The 18,349-nt window shown below is 42.0% G+C and overlaps 1 protein-coding gene across 1 annotated transcript; it reads right to left on the reverse strand.

Moving 5' to 3' along the window:
* Positions 1 to 16,503: 16,503 nt before the first annotated feature.
* LOC122117770 (spermine synthase-like) lies at positions 16,504 to 18,124 on the reverse strand. Its single transcript, XM_042691595.1, has one exon. It carries the CDS (start codon positions 18,117 to 18,119, stop codon positions 17,052 to 17,054), a length of 1,068 nt encoding a protein of 355 aa, XP_042547529.1. The 5' UTR covers positions 18,120 to 18,124; the 3' UTR covers positions 16,504 to 17,051.
* Positions 18,125 to 18,349: the final 225 nt, after the last annotated feature.

An 18,349-nucleotide genomic window follows, 5' to 3' on the forward strand; every position in this document is an offset into this window, starting at 1 on the left:
TTAAATCACCTCTCTCTCTTCAGCACAGAAGGAAGTCACTGTGGCCTTTCTCCTTTTCTAAGACAAAAGAAAACAAAAACACCCAAAACACATAAGGATAAAGACCTCATTTCCCTGAACTAGCAGAATGTCCTTCTGCTCACCTTAGAAGTTAATACTGCTGAAAGTACAAAGGACCCCCTGATCTTTACTTCCAATCTCCCTCTTTACAGATGAAGGAACAGGCTCAGAGACATCAGGTGATTCATTTGACCAAGATCACACAGAGATTGAACAGCAGCCCCGAGATCAAACTTAATAATTAACAACTAAACCATTGCACTAAGAAAATGTGGGCCTGGAAAAAACAGTACAGAATCAGATTATTGGAGATCCAACCACGGCATCCTGAAACCTCAACTCTTATTACAATGCAAACCCCAAAACATCTCCTGTAAATCTAGCCGGGTAAGTACATCGATCACTTGTCATCCTGATGTTTGTTTCAAACATCAGCATCTTTGTCCTGTTCCCTCCACCTGCAACCCTCTTTCCTAACTTCCAGTGAATATTCATCACTGTGAGAAGTAAACCTTCCCATGGCTGGTTGCTCCTTGTAGTTGTAATTCTTTTTCTTTCTCTCATGTTACTGCCAGTCCCCTGGGAGCAATGCATACACTGGAGTTCTCTTTTTCATCCCCATTGACTCCCATGAGTCTTTGCATGCTAGCTGCCTTCCCAGCATTCTACGGCAACTTCCTGTTCAAAGGTCAGTGATGTGCTCATTGCTAAATTATATAGCTTGTAATTCTCCTTGATGTCCATGGCTGTGCTTTTCTAATGGTGGGAATCACTATATTAATAGCACAGAAGCTTTTGTTATACTTTAAAGTAGGTCGGATGCTAAAGGCTATGGATAAGTTACATAGTTGAAAGCCCAGGCTCTGGAGCCAGATCACCTTCTCTAAATGATGCTTCCACAGTTGACTACGGGGTTACTATAAGCAAGTTGTGCCTCAGCATCCATAGCTACAAAATGGGGACATAGCTGATTAGTCCCAGTGAAAGCTCATGCTTATACAGTAACTGTCTTGTGCATAAGCTCAACATTTTCATACATTTTACATTCCCCCCTGTCCTGTATACTAGTCATACTGAGAGTCATTTCTTGGTGTTCCCTATGCCAGCTCATTTCTAAGCACTTGATAGACATTTTATCACCACCACCATCGGTGCTGCATCTCAAAGGCATATGCAGCATCCTATATTTCCTGGCTTTCAATTTCTAATAACTGGCCTCTACTTTCACTATGAGAGATCGTCTCTTTTAATTGCCTCTCTCACTGCTTCTAAGTGTACAGGAAATAACAAATTAGTAATATTTATGATACCTCAAAACTAAACACAGATAAAATCAACATCCCTTTACTTAGGGTTAACCAGATGGCCAAAATGAAAAGAATTACTCCAATAACTTGGCTCCCATCTTCAGCTGCCTTGATGTACATTTACTGAGAACATCAAATGTGCTCCTAACTATAAAATAATGTAAACTACCTCAAGATGACTAGAATTGTTCCTGCAGGTTACTTCAGTGCTGATTAGGCTCTAGGCCCTGAGCTAGAGCATCGCATTATCTTTTGAATGTTTCCAAAACAGTCATGTGATAGCTATTACAATCTCCATTTCACAGACAAGGAAACCAGGGGTATAAAGCAATTTGCCTAAGACCCAGCAAGCCAGGGCCTCTCATATAGGTGCACTTGCCCACAAAGCCCAGGGTCTAGCCAGTAAGTTTCTGGGTTGACCTTTGAAGCAGGATCTTCTCTTTGTTTTCTAGCCATTTCCACTGTGAATCCTTTGTCTTCTCTGGCTTTTCTTTCATCTCTCATTATCTGGGAAAACCTAGAAATCCTAAGGGTGGCTATGGCATGTGGTAGAGAAACAATACGTATTTGTTGAATAAAGGAAGAACTCACCTTTTGTATACTTCCTGTGTAGATGAGGTGTTCCTTAAAACTCCCATGCACTACATTATATAGATTTATCATTGATTTAATGTTATAATATAAAATACTATTAAATAAGCTATAATACTTCAAAAGGAGCATTTACACAATGGTCTTAGGAAATAATGCTTGTAATAAACTTAACTGTGCTACTTATCAGTAGGCAAAATATGTAATGTTATGTCATGTAATATGATATTATGTGATTAGATTATAGTTCCTGCTGTTAAATTATCTTTTGAAACCTTGAAAAAAAAAGAGGCCTATGTGTTGAAATCCTGTTCTCTACTTGATGGATCCAGTCCTCAGTGGTTCTGATTAGAAGGGTTTGGGAGGTGGTAGAAACCAGGAAGCAGGGATTTTGGAGAAAGCGGGTTACTGGGAACATGTTTCTGTTATTTGTTTGTTTGTTGTTGTTATTAGTCAGTTGTGGAGCTTGAACTCTGGGCCTCGGGGCTGTCCCTGAGCTCTTTAGCTTGAGCCACAGCGCCACTTCTCATTTTCTGGAGATAGGAGTCTCACAGACTTTCCTGCCTGTCTGGCTTTGAACCATGATCTGCAGATCTCAGCCTCCTGAGTAGCTAGGATTACAGGTATTAGCTACTGTTGCCCAGCTGGGAACATGTTTTTGAAGGGTATGTGTATCCTTGGTCCCTTACTGGTTCTTTCTGCTTCCTGGCCACCATGAGGTGAGTATTTTTCTCCACTATGCCCACTTCCTCATAATCTTTCTGCCTTACCATTGGCCCAGAAGAAACAGCCCAGTGATCATGGACAGAAACCTCTGAAACAGTGAGCCTTTAAGTTATCTCAAGCATTTAATCACAGTGACCAAAAGCTAATTAATACAAGACTCCTTAGAAAAGGATTCATCATTTAATTCTTAACAAATGGTCTGCTAAGTGCTAGTGGCTGATGCCTATAATTCTTTAGGAACTCAGAATCAAAGTTTGGTTCTCAGCTCAGGCAGAACAGTCTACAAGATTCCATCTCCAGTGAACCAGTGAAGAGCTGGAAGTGCAGGTATAGCTCAAGTGATAAGAGCATCAGCCTTGAGCAAAAGAGCCCCAGTACCAGGACTTTGAAAAAAAAAGAGCTTTACAACAAAATTTTTATCACTTGACATTTCAATTGTCTTTGACTCATTTGATATATGTTGACCTAAGACATTGTTTGTTTGTTTGTTTTGGTTGGTCCTGGGGCTTGAACTCTACGTCTAGGCGTTGTCCCTCAGCTCTTCAGCTCAAGGAGAGCACTCTACTACTTGAGCCTCAGCACCACTTCCGTTTTTTGGAGGTTTATTGGAGATAAGAATCTTGAGGACTTTCCTGCCTAAGCTGGCTTTGAACCATGACCCTCAGATCTCAGCCTCCTGAGTATCAAGGATCATAGGCATGAGCCACCAACATCCACCGTAAGACACTGGTTTTTAACCTGAGGTAATTCTGTTCCTACAGTGCAGACACTGCCAGGGATATCTAGCAATATTTGGAAACACTGTTAAATATCACACTGGAGGGGCAGGGATGGGGGAGAGAGGATGCCAGTGGAACTCAGTGTGGGGATGCTACTAATGTCACACTGAGTCCTATAATGCTCGTGACAGTGACCCACAGCAAGATCTATCTGCCCCTAAAAGTTGATGCTGGTGAGGGTAAGAAAGCAGATATGAGGATTTTTTTTTCTTTCTCCCTAAAATTGATAGCTTGGTGGCTGAATCAGGCCAGGGATGAATTAGTCCCACACTTCCCGAGTGTGTAGTATCACTCTCCCTGTTCCATCCTGAGCGAAGGCACAGAGATCCAGAAGTATAACTTCTGACCCTAATACCTTGTAGTCAGGTTGCTTAAGCCTCTGTCTGTATCTGTGAAAGGGGTAAGGAAAGGGGTGGGAGGTGAACCCTTCTAGCTCTGAAATGCTCTAGTTTTAACTGGATTTGAAACTTGAACTTTATAGACGTGTTCTTCTATATCAAGCCATGCTTTCTCTTTGCCTTTATGGACTTCTCTCAATTGCCCCTCTTACTCATCGGATTCTTTCCCTCATCTCTCTCTGCCCCTCTCTCTTCGCCTACTAGATCCTTATTGTTGCCACTTGGACCATAAAGCAAAATTCCTACTCCATCTCCTTTTCCTCAGGGCTAATCCTTGAGAGATCCAAGAGCTCGACCTGGATTCCCACAGCACTGAGTGTATGACCTAAGTTCCATTTCTTTCTCCTTCTCATGCTCTTGCCCCAGTCCCTGGCCAGCTGCTCTTGCTTCAGAATCCTTCAGAGGCTTCTCTGAAGTCACACTCCAGTTCTGGTTCCCACAGTTCCTCTCTGGCAACTTAGCACCACCACTTCTTTACAGCTAGGAGAGCAATACTCACCTGACTTAGGGTGGTCAGCACAGTAGTTGGGTAGAAGAGTTTACAAATCCTGGGTCTATGTCAGCAGAGAACAAACTTCATATGCTTGTGTACTCTGTGTGTCAAGCATTGTATAGGTCAAGAGGACTTTGATAGCAAAAGTTCTTACATTGCTTATCGGAATTAAATATTTTCCAAATTACTATACTTGGGAATGGTAATCCCTACCATGAGCACGAGATTAAAGTAATTCCTTGCACTTAACATTAAGCACTTTCCATTTTTTATGGTAGTAAGCATTGAATTCAGGCTCTTACACCAGGCAGCTACTGTACCACTTGAGCCATGTTTCTAGCCCTCTGAATGTTCTCTAAAATGTAGTCTTGATCATGTATTTACTTCAATTAAAACCCTCCTACATTATATTACTTAATTTTCCAATACTCTAATGAAATCACTAATATATTTGTTACTTATTAATATATTCTCACTAATATAACTTAAAGAAGGAACGTTTTTGCTTAGCTTACAGTTCTACACATTAAAGCCCAAGATGGGTAGATTTGGTAGTGTTGGGGGCACGTGACAGAGCAAACTGCTCCCCTCATGAGTAGGGAAAGAAGAGAAAGGGGGAGGGAGAAAAGGAGAAAGATAGAGAGAGAGAGAGAGATTGGAGAGAGGGTCCTAGAATCTCCTTTAGAGGTAAGCTCCAAATAACCCAAGAGTTCCCCAACTAGGCCCCACTACCAAAATATCCACCATATCTTCACCAGTGCCAAGCTGGGCTAACCTCTGTTAACATTTTAGTCTTTGGAAGACACCCATATCTATTTCCTAAGAGTTGAGTCTATACTCTTCCACAGACCTTGGGTCTGATCCAACATGTACCCAACTATTCTTCCTCACTCATGCCTCTTTCCTTCCACGTAGCTCAGACCAGAGGTGCCCTAAGCACACCCAACATGTTCTTCCCCTAGGCCTTGGCTCACACCCTGCTTATCTCAATTTGTTCTCCCCTTTCCTCTATACTTTATATATAAAATCTTACCCATCCCTTGAATTTTACAACATAATGTCCTATAAAAAAAAAGGCACGCATAAAATATTGTACCTTCTGAGTGCATTTATGTGAAGTTCTAAAATAAGCAACACTAAGGCTCTGGTGGTAGAAGGAACTGGTTATCTTTGGAAAGGAGAGAAAGGGTCAGACTGGAAGAAGATTGATGGGATTTGTGGAGTGTGGATTAGTTTATCTTTGTTGACCTTGGTGGTAGCTACACTAGTATGACACTTCACAATTATTGTGTGAAGTATAATTCATAGAAACATAGCTCAATTTAGGAGCTGGGTATGTCAGTGGCTCTTGTAATTCTAGTTACTTGTGAGGCAGAGGCAGGAGGACTGAGCTCCAGGCCGGCCAGGGAAGCACTGAGATCCTGTCTCCAGGCTTTTCCTTTGTGCCTGACCCCATTCAAAACCAATAAGCCAAATGCCTACAATGGCGGGCAGGGAGGAAGGCAGGTGGAGCAATGTGAGATACGGAAGCTCACCTGATCCCTTCTCAAAAAAAAAGAAAAAACTCATAAAGGAGTTTCTTATATAGATTTCTCTTACCAAGTATGGTTTTTCTTAAAGAGAGAGGAAGAAGAGAGCACTTTGCTGAGCAAGCAAACATGTCTTGCTCACCTGCACCATTGTCTTTTCTATTGTATAACATTCTTAGGGTCATATCTGATTATAAATATATGGCCATTATAAAACATTCAGGAAAGTAAAAGAGTAGAAAATTTAAGATCATCTCCAATCCCAACACCCAGCCACTGTCAAAATTTGTTGAAGATACCCTTCTACATGGATCCCCAAGGCTTTTTATAAGCTCTGTCTGATGACAATGCATTTGCTTCTTCAGTAAATATTTGCTGAACGCCTACCACCCTGTTTTAGGCATTAAACAAAACAGACAATACTAAGGTGGGTACCAGTAGCGGAGGCAGGAAGATGGTGAAATTGAAACCAGCTTGGGCTACATAGAACAACTTTGCCTCTTTTGTTTGTTTGTTTTGTCATCGGTCATCATGGGGCTTGAACTCAGGGCCTGGGTCCTGTGCTTGAGCTTTTTCCACGCAAGGCTAGTGCTCTATCACTGAGCCACAGCGCCGCTTTTGGTGTTCTGGTGTTTATTGGAGATAAGAGTCTCACAGACTTTCCTGCCTGGGCTGGCTAAGAACCATGATCCTCAGATCTCAGCCTCCCAAATAGAAGGATTACAAGGACAGCCTTGTGAGAGCACTGAAAAACAGACACACAAAAGCAACTGCTCACAACCATTTCCGTGTTGTATGCACACTTGGCATAATAACTATTCCTGTAATGAGAGAAGCTGGGAAAAAGGGGACTGATTTTATTTGGAAAAATATAGTGATAAGCCTATAGGTGTGAAAACCTTTCAGGTATGAGTTCAGACTGGAATGTGGAAGAAGAAACAAAGAAAGATGAAAGATTTCCATTCTTCTTCTCATAAAGCTGCCAGAATCACAGGAAAGAAGAGAATAAAAGAAGTTTCTCTTCAGGGTAAGGGAAGTCATAGGCCACAGCCACAGAGAAGCCAGCTAGGACAAAAGCAAAGCTTGCTAAATGTTGTGGTGTTGTTTGATAACTGATTAGTGCTTCTTATGTGCCAGGATAATTCCAATGTCTTGTGAGGACTAGGTCCTTTAATTGCCATGCCAGCCCGCAGACAGTACTACTTATTCTCTCCCTTTGATATCTGAGGACTCTGTGGCACAGACAGATTGAAGGACTTGCTTAACGTCACATACAGGATAAGAACCACAGCTGGGACTTGAACTCAGACAGTGAGATTTGAAAGTCTTGGCTTTTGGCAACAAGAGACTATGTTGGGTCTGTGATTGCAATTGTTAGCCCAGAAAAATCTGGGAAGTATAATTGAGGGATAATTAAATATATGCCTCCACCCTGGAGACAAAAGGGTAGAGAGAGCCCCCAACATCCATCCCATGAAGCTAGAAGTAATGGAGAAAGGCTGACTGAAGGAGTTTAGCACAGAGATGGTGCTGGTCCTCTTCTTTGTGGAATCCTCTGTGGGGATAAGCAGTTTTGTTTTCTTCTGGTGATTGAAGAAGCAGGTGACCACTGAAACCAAGAAGCAAGAGAAGAGGTCCAGGTGCACTGGACCACCCCCAAGACAGCTAGTAAAGAATACAAAATACAAGCCAAGTGCAGGTGGGTCAAGCCTCTTATCCTTATCCACTTAGGAGGCTGAGATCTGAGGACTGAGGCTCAGCTGAGGCTCAGCCAGGGCAGTAAAGTCCATGATGAGACTTTTTATTTCCAATAAACCACCAGAGAGCCTGAAGTGGAGCTGTGGCTCAAGTGGTAGAGTGCTAGCCTTGAACAGAAAAGCTAAGGGACAGTGCCTCTGCCTTGAGTTCAGGTGTTAGTATCAGCACATAACAACAACAAAAGATGAGCTTAAAAAAAAAAAAAAAGATAGGGCTGGGAAGATGGCTCAGTGGTAGAGTGCTTGCCTTGTGTGCATGAGGCCCTGGGTTCAGTTCCTTAGCACCACATAAGCAGAAAAAGCCAGAAGTGGCGCTGTGGCTCAAGTGGTAGAGTGCTAGCCTTGAGCTGAAGAGCTGAGGGACAGTGCCCAGGGCCAGAGTTCAGGCCCCATGACCAACACACACACACACACACACACACACACACACACACACACACACACACACACACCAAAAAAAAACCCAACCCAATAACATGGTGAACTAAAGCTGTACAACCTTACCAATGAGTAGGAAAAAAAAAAAACCATAAAGGAAATCATGCAGACACACACCAATGTCTCCCACCTCCAAAGAAAGGGAAGACGTGCCTCCTACAATACTCTGTACAGGAGGAGAGTTGTTATTCCTACTCTGAAAGACAGGTACCTCAAGGTTCTGGAGAAAACCCAGACGCTATTGCCTTCCTTCCCATGAACAATGGATCCAAGGACGCAGATGCCAGGCCCTAGACTTCCCCACAGGAAACGGGATCCAACTGGGGCCTCAGCTTCCCTCCCTCTGCTGCCCTGGTTGGGTTCCAGGTAAGCGGAAGGCTGTTTGTTAAGCAGATGCCAGGAAGCAGCAAGAGCCAAGGTCAGATGATTTGCTTTTAAGTTAGTTACATTCAGAGAGCAACTTTTAAAATATCTAATTCATCAGAGATGTGTGCAAAGATATTTTGCTTCTTATTTACTCTGAATACACCAGGGGCCTAGAACTCGGCTTGGCCCAGAGGGTATAGGAAAAAAAGTTCTTAACATACTTGGGTGCTCTTAAGAAACTTCTTTACTTTCCTGAACCCCATTGCTCCAATAAAATAGAGGCACTGATTGCCTTCTAGGGGTTATGGTATTATTAGACATTTACTTGTTTTGAGACAGATCCTCAAAATTTGTGATGTTCCTGCCTCATTTCCTGTGTGCTAAGATTATAGGTATGAGACATCACATCTGGCCTACATATTAATTCTTTATGCAGACATCTAGCACTAAGTCTGACACAAAGCAATCTCCTTGGATTTGGCAATCACTGTTTATTCTAAGTTAATTATTCACATGAAACTATGTAAAGCCATATCCTAAATCTCTAAGACCTTACATTCAATTTTGGCTGTGATGCATGCATGAACACACACACACACACACACACAAACCTATATGTGACTGTATGTAATGTAGAAGTGTACAATTCAGCCCACGAGGACAAACAAACCTAAGTCCCCAGAAGCCTCGGGAGGAGAGATATCCTGTAACCAGAAAAGGCAGGCCCTGAGTTGATTGGAAGAGCAAGAGTTCGACAGACCAAAAGGTGAGGTGAAAAATGGCAGGCTTTGGGGGGCTGGGAAGGTGGCTCAGTGGTAGAGCGCTTGCCTTGCATGCATGAGGCCCTGGATTCGATTCCTCAGCACCACATAAGCAAAAAGAAAAAAGCTGGAAATGGCGCTGTGGCTCGAGTGGTAGAGCACTAGCCTTGAGCTGAAGAGCTGAGGGACAGCGCCCAGGCCCAGAATTCAGGCCCCACGACCAGACCCAAAAAAAAAAAAAAAAATGGCAGGCTTTGGGTTTCAAAGCACCTGCAGTTTGTAGCATGTATTTGTAGCATGTACACTCCATGTACCCATAGAGGGTATCATCTCTCTTATTATCTTCTCCCCTTCAGAGGAATGCTAGAGGTATGGAGGGATTCAGAAACTTCTCCCCAAGGCTGTTAATTCAGCACTTTCCATGCTAATGCTCAGGTTCTAAACCACTATGGCAACTTGTCCGTCTCCTCACTCCTGCAGAGATCTGCTCCTTCTGGAATATTTTTGAAAGCGGGTCACACAGAGTTCTCCTCTTCCCTTGGTAACCTGGTAGTGGTTGCTTGACAGGAGGTGTTGGCCTGCTGGGTTCAAGGTGCAGTCTGGAGATGGGGTGAGACCTTCCTATAGATTTGCACAGGTGAGGACAGCTCCCCCACCCCCCAACACACATACCATGCCACTTCTTACCAAGCTAAGCCTGCTCTGTGCCTCTTGGCAAACCTTCTTCACCCTTCACCTCCCCAGCCTCTGTCTTCAGTGGTCATCTAGTTTGTTATATCTGCCTTACAACCTAGTAACCCCAAATAAAAAAAGGAGCCCTAGATGTGGCTTGACTGGGGAACAAAGCAAAACCCAGTGGGACTAGCCCCCTATTAATCAGAAAATCATGCTCTCCTTACTATCATCTCAAACTGACTCAGGCTTTTGGCAACAGATGGTTTCTCTGGAGTTTGTGGTCAACCAAAAGCCCCTTACACCAAGCCAAAGCATTTAGGCAAAGACATTTCTGTACTGCTGGGAATTTCCAATGCCTAATTACATCATTGTAGGAATTCAAAGAAGAAGTTACAAAAGCAGTACATGTGTTCTGTTTCAAATCAGAGAAAACAATAATAAGTGGAGAAAAAAATGAATTATCACCCCCCCATTCCTCCTCCCACCTTTATCCTTCTCAAGGTTAACCAGTGTGAGCAGTTTGAAGCCTATTCTCCCACAGGACACAACGTTCAACAGGTTTTCTTTTCCCCCCAGATATCATGACCTATGCCAAGCGATGACCTGCAGACGGAATGTGTCCTGCAGTGTATGTTTGTAAATAAAGTTTGATTGGAACACAGCCGCATCTCTTCATCTGTTTGTTGTCTTTGGCTAGATTTGTGTTTTTTTTTTTTACCAGAATTGTAAAAGTGAGTAGTTATGACACAAGTCATGCGCACACAAAGCCTAAAATATTTACCACCTGGCTAAGAATTACAGAGAACATTTGCCTCTCTCTGTGCTCCAATTCAGTTTTTCACTTAAGAAAATATTCTGGGTACTCTATGTCACCACTTACAGACCTCATATTTTTTAAAATAGCTATCTATGTCATAATTGTTTAAAATTTAACAATTTCTCAATGGTTTACTATCAGTGAAACTATAGAACTTCTCTAGAAAAAAAAAGTCTCTCTCTCTATATGAAGTTGGTGAAAGTTCAGAGTGATAGATGTCCTAAAGATGGTATTCATGGCAACCCCCTCCGCTCCCCTCGGGTTTGTCAATCCAGCTCCAGGTAAGGCTTTCCTTCCCTGTGGTAATAGCTAAAGTCACAGCATATTGCTCTGTGACTTGTGATTCATTAACGCTTTGTTTCCTGCGGTCATTGACCTTATGTCTGTGATTCCAAAGGTCTTCCTCAAGCTGGCCGTCATGTGCTCGCTGTCTTCTTCCTGCCATCCTGTCTGGGAAGATAAGCTCACTTCCGAGCCCTCAGCCCACCTCTGACTGGGTAACAGAACACCAGCATCAATCCCACAGGCTGACACTGTTCTTCCTCTCACCCTGACCTGCTTTCCTAGCCTCCTGTGCAGGCCCACATGGGAAAGACCATTTTAGCTCCAGCCCTTTGCCATCTGGAACAGTCTTCCGGAATATTCCTGAAGGCTGTAAATCTTTGCAAACTTGACTTTCCTTTCTGGCTCCTACTTGTAAATTTGATGACTCTGTTATTGCTAATTTTTAGCAAAGCAAACTTGGTAAAAACAAAAAAATAATACTACAACAATATGACAAATATCACGGGCCTGAGAATGTCTGTTGGTGTTTGTGCTGCCCCCTAAGGGTTCAAAAATGCTACTGAGTAAACTTGATTTGGTCAGTCCAGTCTTGATCAAAATGCTCATAGTTTAATTACTATTATTTTTTATTGTTAGTTCCAGTCTTGGAAAGGCATTCGCCTTTGCTAATAATGAAGAAGGAGTATACCATGGTCTATTTGATGTCTCAATGTCCATACTATTTGATCTGTCCAGAAATCTGTCCTGTGAATAAGAAATGTAAACAAGAGATTACACTCAAAAATAATCTCTTGTTATTTGCGGTAACACAAAAGTCAGAATGAGCTGGTGGTTCATGACTGTAATCCTAGCTACTCAGGAGACTGAGATGTAAGCATTTCTGTTTGAAGCCAGCTCAGGCAGAAAAGTCCATGAGACTCTTATCTTCAGTAAACTACTCAGAAAAAGTCCAAAGTGGTACTGTGGCTCAAGTGGTAGAGCACTAGCCTTGAGTACAAAGAGTCTCAGGAACAGTACCCAGGTCTGAATTCAAGCCCCACGACTGGCAAAAAAAAAAAAAAAAAAAGATGTTATAATGAAGTTCATTGTCCAACAACGTATGGTACATATATGGTATTTGCCTTAAAAATAATGCTCGTGAAGCATCATACCACATGAAGTTTAAGTAGCAAGACACAGTTCCATGAGTATTACACAATGTCAACTAAATATTCATGGAAATAAGCTGGGAAGTAATACAGCCAACACATCATTTGGTTTCCTATGAATAGTGAAAGTAGGTATGCGTGTGTATATATGTACCTGCTCATATTCATTTAATGGGCAGATCCCACTTTTGTTTAGAACTGTAGTGGGTGACCATAACTTTTTGAATAAATTTTGATGTTCAAAAATATTTTTCTGAGATATTTGTGTGTTTGTGTGCGGGGGTGGGTGAGTGTACTGGGGATTGAACTCAGGGCCTGGATACTGTCCCTTAGCTTTTTCATTCAAGGCTGGTCCTCTACCACTTAAGCCACAGCTCCACTTCCAGATTTTTTTGGTTATTAATTGGAGATCAGTCTCATGGACTTTCCTGCCTAAGCTGCTTTGAACTGCAATCCTCAGATCTCATGATTACAGGAATGATGAGCCACTGGGTGCCTAACTTCAAATTAGGCTAGTTTTATACATTCATACTTTTTCCTGTGAGCATATCATACATTTAAAATCAAGAACAAAAGCATAAAGCTTATTTCTGCAGGGTACAAGAGCAAGGCTTTAGAATCAAATTTCTTAGATTTTTGTCCCAACTCTGTGTCCTTGGGAAAAGTGACTCAAGCTCTATTGACATGCTCCCTTAATAGTAAGTGGAGGTAAAAATAGTGCCTGCCTCTTAGAGATATTGTGAAGATCACATATCCATCACATATAAGTGCTACTTTTAGGTGGTTTTGGTAAGTGATAGGAGCCACTCCAAAGTGGCTCATCACTTCCTAGAAGCACATCTCATATGAAATCTTCCACCAACACTGGCTAAGCTTTTATTAGTGACCAATAATAATGTGGCTTCTGTTTAGTGAAATCCATGCTTGCTTCCTTTTTTAACTGTTTAGACCTACCTCCATCTTTTATGAAAAGGTCCCCAATGTAGTTGAAGCCACATTTTTGACAAGTATATGGGTCCTGACAGACAGCTTCCAGTAACAAAGAAAGTCTCCAATTAACTACATTAATGACAGGCAAGGGTCATAATTTCTTGTATACCTTTTATACTGGGTGAAGACATCAATAATAAATCATTTAAGCCAATCCACAAGTCAGGAATGCCTCTTTCAAGGATTCATCAACATGCTAATTATTTCCACAGTGAAAACCTGTTTCTGACATTGAGTTTTCTAATTAGGAAAACACTTAGTGTTTAGATGTTTTGTTGTTGTTGTTTCTCCCCTCCCTCAAAGGAGTGGCATCTGGAACACTCCAAACAGGCTCTTTGGAATGAGGCTTTTCTGATGCAGAGTGGGCTAACCACCACTGTTTAGAATGGAATGAAAACATCAGATGATCTGCATATGTACTCACAGTCTCTGCTGAAGTGCCCCAGAGTAATTACACATGAAGTACTTGTAAAGCAAGAAAGACAGTCTTTTGCCAGGTAAGTACTTAGTAACTATGTGCTTACTAAATCTGATGCAAAAAATGCTAATAAGCTCAGTATTTTTTATTTTTTTAATGTTCCAGTACTGGGGCTTGACCTCAGGACCTGAGTGCTGTGCCTTAGCTGTTTTACTCAAAGGATGGTGTTCTACCATTTGAGCCATACCTCCACTTCTGACTTTTTTTGGTGGGTAACTGGAGAGAGGAGTCTCATGAGTTGTCTTGCCCTGAGCTGGTTTAGAACTGTGATCCTCATATCTCAGCCTACTGACTAGCTACAAGCCACCAGGGCTTGGCAAAGCTCTGTATTTTGAATTTTATACTTCCATATGCATTACTTTGCAGATTTTTGAACTATAGTCTTCTTCCTGCCTCTTTTTCTTTTTCCTCTCCCTTTTTCTTCCTCCTCTCCCTTTTTCCCTCCTCCCACTTCTTGAGAGCTTGATTGAAGGTCTTAGCAAGGAAAAATAACTACCCTTGAGCAAAGAACAATCTCTTCCTCTTCCTCTTTCAGGGACTGGGGAGCTTAGGGAGGGATGAACATAAAGCCACATGGAGTAGTGAGGGAAGAAGAATGAGACCAGTCCAGCCAGTGATACAGGCCAAGTCAATGGGGTGACAGATGTGGCAGCCAGATTGCCCTCACAGCTCCTTCTTCCTTTTCTACTTTCTCCTTCCTTCTTTCTTTCTTTCCTCTTTAAACACTTGAAACACTTCTGAGATTCACATTAACAAGGACTTATGAATCAAGTCATGCAGGCCAATCATAACTTGGCCTTGAAGAACTATTTGAGCTCTTCACCCAGTGGCCATTGAAATCCTGAGTCTTACAAGCTGTATCGTGAGTCTTAGTCATGGGCAGACAGTTGCTGTAAGACTCTCAGCATGCAGTCCCTGACACATAACTGGTATTTCTCTTTTTTTAAGCATTTCATTTTTTAATAATCCTTGATAATTGATGTGTTGAATAAAATTTAAACTGCAGTCAGATTTGTCTGGTCTTCCATTAAAAAGCAGCTATAGGATGGTATGATATATTTGATTATAAAGGAAACTTTCAACATTATATAGTCCTACAGTCATTAAAATAAAATAGCAGTGTTAATCTCTTAACATTTCTTGAAAGGGAAGCAAAAGCAGAGCCATTTTTTACCTGTCAGAGTTCAGTTTAGATGCTTTCATTTTAAATCAATAGCAAGGATATTCAAAACAATCACACATTAACCTTTCCCTGATACAGAGAAATGAGCTAGGTCAGAACTATTATCCCCAAGACAAAAATAGCTTCCCATTCATCTCTTCCCCCTCACCCTGACTATTTCCTTTACTTTCTCCTCAATGTTTCTCCCATGGCCTGGCACAACCTGATCCACTCCATGTCTGTCTACCTTCTGTCGGTGCTTTCTTAACAGTGGATCTGTTACGTTGGCCTCCAATCTTAGTCACCAAACACAAGGTCTCGCCTCAACCTCAGTCACCAAATACAGGTCTCAGACATACATTAATAGCCCCTATCCAAACAGCACATATACTTGATTTCTTTTCTAAAATGGGAAGCAAACAATTCTGTTGACCTCTTAACAGTATTCTAGCAATTGCAGTACAATCATTTTCTTTCTTTTTTTTTGGGGGGGGGGTCCGGTTGTGGGGCCTGAACTCTGGGCCTGGGCGCTGTCCCTCAGCTCTTCAGCTCAAGGCTAGCGCTCTACCACTTGAGCCACAGCGCCACTTCTGGCTTTTTTCTTTTTGCTTATGTGGTGCTGAGGAATCGAACCCAGGGCCTCAGGCATGCAAGGCAAGCACCCTACCACTGAGCCACCTTCCCAGCCCCATGTACAATCATTTTCAAAGCACTATAGAATTTGAAGGATGAGCATGACTTATACAGAATATACAAAAATATTTCAGTTTAATCTAGTTCTAGACTCTCTTAACTTCCTTTAGTCTATGCTATTGTTTCTTCTATGTCAATCCAACAAAAAGAAAAAAGTAGGTATACAATCATTTTTAAAGAACATTTGTTGTGCATTATACCATTTGCTCCTAACCTGAGAGGAAGAATGTTCTACTATTTTGACCCTAATTCTATCTTGCTGAATATTGTATTGCTTACTGCAAAATTTACAAAGGGAATTATTTCAGTGATAAAGTGAGAGCCTTTTATAAAAACAAAAAGGATGTACCCATGACATCTAACAACCCAAGTCAAAGACATGTCAATAGTTCCATGTCCTTTCTTAGAAGAGTTCTCAACTTGGTCATTTTGCCACAGGTCTCTTTACAAAGTCTATTGCATATCTACATTAAACTACAATCGTATTGAAGTTTCATAACAGCTATCTAAAATTATCTTTATGACTACATATAATACACAAAAATAAAAAATAGGAACACAAATATGATTTTGGCTTTCAACTTGATAAATAAAATCTTATGCTATCTCAGGTCAACTTTATAATACAGAACAAGCTGTGCACCATTTACCATAGTGGGTAGAGGAAGTCATTACTTCTGTTCAAAAGACCCCGGAGTTATCCATGGTGTGTGTGTGTGTGTGTGTGTGTGTGTGTGTGTGTGTGTGTGTGTGTGTGTGTGTGCTGGTCCTTGGGCTTGAACTCAGGGGCTGGGCACTGTCTCTGAGCTTCTTTTGCTCATGGATAGCAATTTACCAGTTCAGCCACAGCTCCACTTCTGGCTTTTTGGTAGATAATTGGAGATAAGAGTTTAATGGACTTTCCTGCCAGGGCTGGCTTTGAACCTTGAACCATGATCCTCAGATCTCGGCCCGCTGAGTAGCTAGGATTAGAGGCATGAGCCACTGGTACCCATCAACCATCCCATTTTAAAGAGAGAAGTGACAAGGGGTGCAGGATGCTGTAAGGGAACTAAAAGTAATCCATGAGATAGCTTTGTTTTAGGCCATCAGAGGGAGAAAAGGGACCAGGCTACAATAAAACAAACAGAACACGTGAAATGTCTCTTTTATAATTTTAATCGATGCATTTCTACTCATTTTGAACTCTCTCATAAGCACCATAGTTAATGTCTAAGTCAATTTTGTAGGGAAGAACTCCCCTTCAGAACAAAAACAAAGATGTTCATTCCTCTAAATGTCCAAATTTAAAATCTGCCCAAACTAAACAACAAAAAGGCCGCACAGAAATAAAAAGTAACAAAAATCACATAGGGGGGTCAGTGCACATCTTAGTCTTTGCTGTGCTAATTGTCCTTCGGCTGACTTGCAAAAAATTAACATCCTAGCTCATTAAAATACACATTTTCCATTGATGTTTTTCAAGTCAAGGATAATTATTAAAAAGTGAAAACTTGAAGGAATTCACAATTAATTTACCTGGCTCACTTAGAGATCATATACAGAACATGGAGATCAGGAGGACTGTTTACAGTACATGTGATTAGGGAGGTTCATCTTCAAAATTTAGCTTTCTTCCAAACAGTGTAAAATACCCACAATTCCAAGTAGGAAGGGACACAGACGACCTCCTTGGAGAATTCCACAGGACAATACAGGCGCCCGAGCTGTTCTTCATAGAGTGACAGGGCTTCTGTCAGATTGACACAGTTCCCTTGCGTAAAGTACTTCCCATCCTGTTTCAGTACTCTCATTGACAGGTCAAGAATCAGTCTGAGAAACTCCCATGTGGAATCTTCTTCTGGAGATGTGGAGATCGGAACCGCTGTCAGGTCATTCATCACATAATCAAACTCTCTCCCTTCTTTGGCGTACCTCCTCAGTACGGGGATACAGTCCTCTATGAGAACCTGATGGCGCTCTCCTTTAAGATTGTCTAAAATGTTACCGCACGTTTTCTGCATGTGTTTCTTACATGCATCAATCACCATTTGGTCGATCTCTACCATGGTGACCATCCTTGGTTGCTGTTGGACTATCTCCCACAGTATGCCTCCATCTCCACCTCCCAGAATCAGTACATCTTTGCCCATGTAATCTTCCTTGCCACTTCCTGTGATGGCCTGGGTATAGGCAAAATCACTCTCTGCCAAGTTAACGTCCCCGCTAAGGATGAGAATATTTCCAAACTGCTTTGAGTGTAGAATCTTAATGTTCTGATACGGCGAATCTTCATCGTACACCACTTCATCTATGTCATACTCAACCAGGCGCCCATCAGCAGTGGGCCAGTATCTGTCAATGGCCCCTCCTCGAATTATGGCTGGTAATCGTTTCACCTGGACAGAGCTGCTCTGACTCAGTTCTTTCATTCTTTCTTCTACTTGGTTCAGAAGGCTGTCCATCTCGTCTTTGGCCTGTGCATTGCTGTCATAACTCTGAAGGTCCAGCAACACCAATCCATGTGGATAAATTCTCAAGTTGGCAAAGCTGCCATTTTTGTTGGTATAGGTTGCTAAATAGCCATGCTCCTGCCAGGTATGCACGGACTCTGCCATTCCCTGTGCCTGGAAAATGGGCAGGAGTCCTTTTAGGATAGTCTCACCATCAGTTTGGGTGCTGAGCATGAAGTCAAGCATGCTGTGCCGTGCTGCTGCTGCCGTAGTGGGAAGAGGCTCTGTGTCACGCCCGGGAGGGAGGGCTGGGGGAGACTGGGTGCCCATGACTGGAATGTAAAAGCACCTTGCAGATTGTTTTTCCTACTTTGCAGATTTTTAAAGACAAGACTACAGGGAAAAAAACAAAATGCTAGAATCACCCAATGTGAGAAGAGCTCATTTTGTTTTAAGAATTTATT

This window comes from Dipodomys spectabilis, unplaced genomic scaffold (genome assembly GCF_019054845.1).
Source record: "Dipodomys spectabilis isolate Male_0828 unplaced genomic scaffold, ASM1905484v1 ptg000145l, whole genome shotgun sequence".
Taxonomy (NCBI): Eukaryota; Metazoa; Chordata; class Mammalia; order Rodentia; family Heteromyidae; genus Dipodomys; species Dipodomys spectabilis.